Source organism: Mandrillus leucophaeus, unplaced genomic scaffold, assembly GCF_000951045.1.
Source record: "Mandrillus leucophaeus isolate KB7577 unplaced genomic scaffold, Mleu.le_1.0 Scaffold439, whole genome shotgun sequence".
Taxonomy (NCBI): domain Eukaryota; kingdom Metazoa; phylum Chordata; class Mammalia; order Primates; family Cercopithecidae; genus Mandrillus; species Mandrillus leucophaeus.
In genome coordinates this window covers 943,345-944,529 of record NW_012104687.1, presented here as the reverse complement: position 1 = coordinate 944,529, position 1,185 = coordinate 943,345, and the positions used below count along the sequence as shown (strand labels likewise).

The 1,185-nt window shown below is 46.1% G+C and overlaps 1 protein-coding gene across 1 annotated transcript in view; it reads left to right on the top strand.

Moving 5' to 3' along the window:
* The window catches only part of LOC105549430 (protein DDI1 homolog 2), a 23,971-nt gene that overhangs the window by 19,367 nt on the left and 3,419 nt on the right, over positions 1-1,185 (top strand). The window contains exon 3 of the mRNA XM_011993976.1: positions 649-885. Coding sequence (XP_011849366.1) covers positions 649-885 — 237 coding nt within the window. The remainder of the gene's footprint in view (positions 1-648; positions 886-1,185) is intronic.

The following is a 1,185-nucleotide window of genomic DNA, read 5'->3' as shown; positions in this document are numbered from 1 at the left end:
TCTCCTGACCTCGTGATCCGCCCGTCTGGGCCTCCCAAAGTGCTGGGATTACGGGCTTGAGCCACCGCGCCTGGCAAAGTTTCATTCTTGTCGCCTGGGCTGGAGTGCAATGACATGATCTTGGCCCACTGCAACCTCCGCCTCCTGGGTTGAAACGATTCTCCTGCCTCAGCCTCCCAAGTAGCTGGGATTACAGACAACTGCCACCACCCCCAGCTAATTTTTGTATATTTAGTAGAGATGGGGTTTCACCATGTTGACCAGGCTGGTCTGGAACTTCTGACCTCAGGTGATCCAGCTGCCTTGGCCTCCCAAAGTGCTGGGATTACAGGTGTGAGCCACCGCACCCGGCGGCTTTAATTATTTAAAAACATAAATTAAAAATCTGATGTCTGTTGTGAGATATTTTATAAGCTAAAAATTTGGGGTTACTACTGTCACCTTCCCCCTATTTTTCTTCTTTCCTATTGATTCACTCTCAGCCTGCAGTCTTTATATTCAGAGTCAGCATGAGAAAGAACAAGGGTAAAGTCTACAGTTACCTTTGCTGTTGTCATGTACCATGTATGAGCAAGTGTTCTGCTGTTTCCTTCAAGTGCTTGTTTTTGTAGAGTAATTTGAGTAAACTGAATTGATTTTCCCCAACAGACTTACCCCGAATAGATTTCAGTAGTATAGCTGTGCCTGGCACATCAAGTCCCCGGCAGCGCCAGCCACCAGGAACACAGCAGTCCCACTCATCTCCTGGAGAAATAACTTCATCTCCTCAGGGCTTGGACAATCCAGCCTTGCTCCGAGGTATGTTGCTGGCCAACCCGCATGAGCTGTCCTTGCTGAAGGAACGCAATCCACCCCTGGCAGAAGCTCTGCTCAGTGGAGACCTTGGTAAGCTTATAAATTTGGAGGGCTGTTAGGCTGGCCTGAGGTGAAGAAGCTGTGTCATAGCAAATGTGAAGAGACTCAAGCAACACTGTGTCAAATGATTTATTGAACATACCAGTTTTTTCTCTGTGAGAGGTAGATTAGTGCTAAAGTCAAAGGCTGAGTTAATTGGAATCAGCATTAGAGTTTTCGGAGTGAAATCCATCTAGGCCACCCCCCTCGGTTTACTTTTTGTTTTCCTCATTGTTTTGGCAGCGCATAACCTAGGTACTGATTTTTTTTTTTTTTTTTTTTTTTTTAATT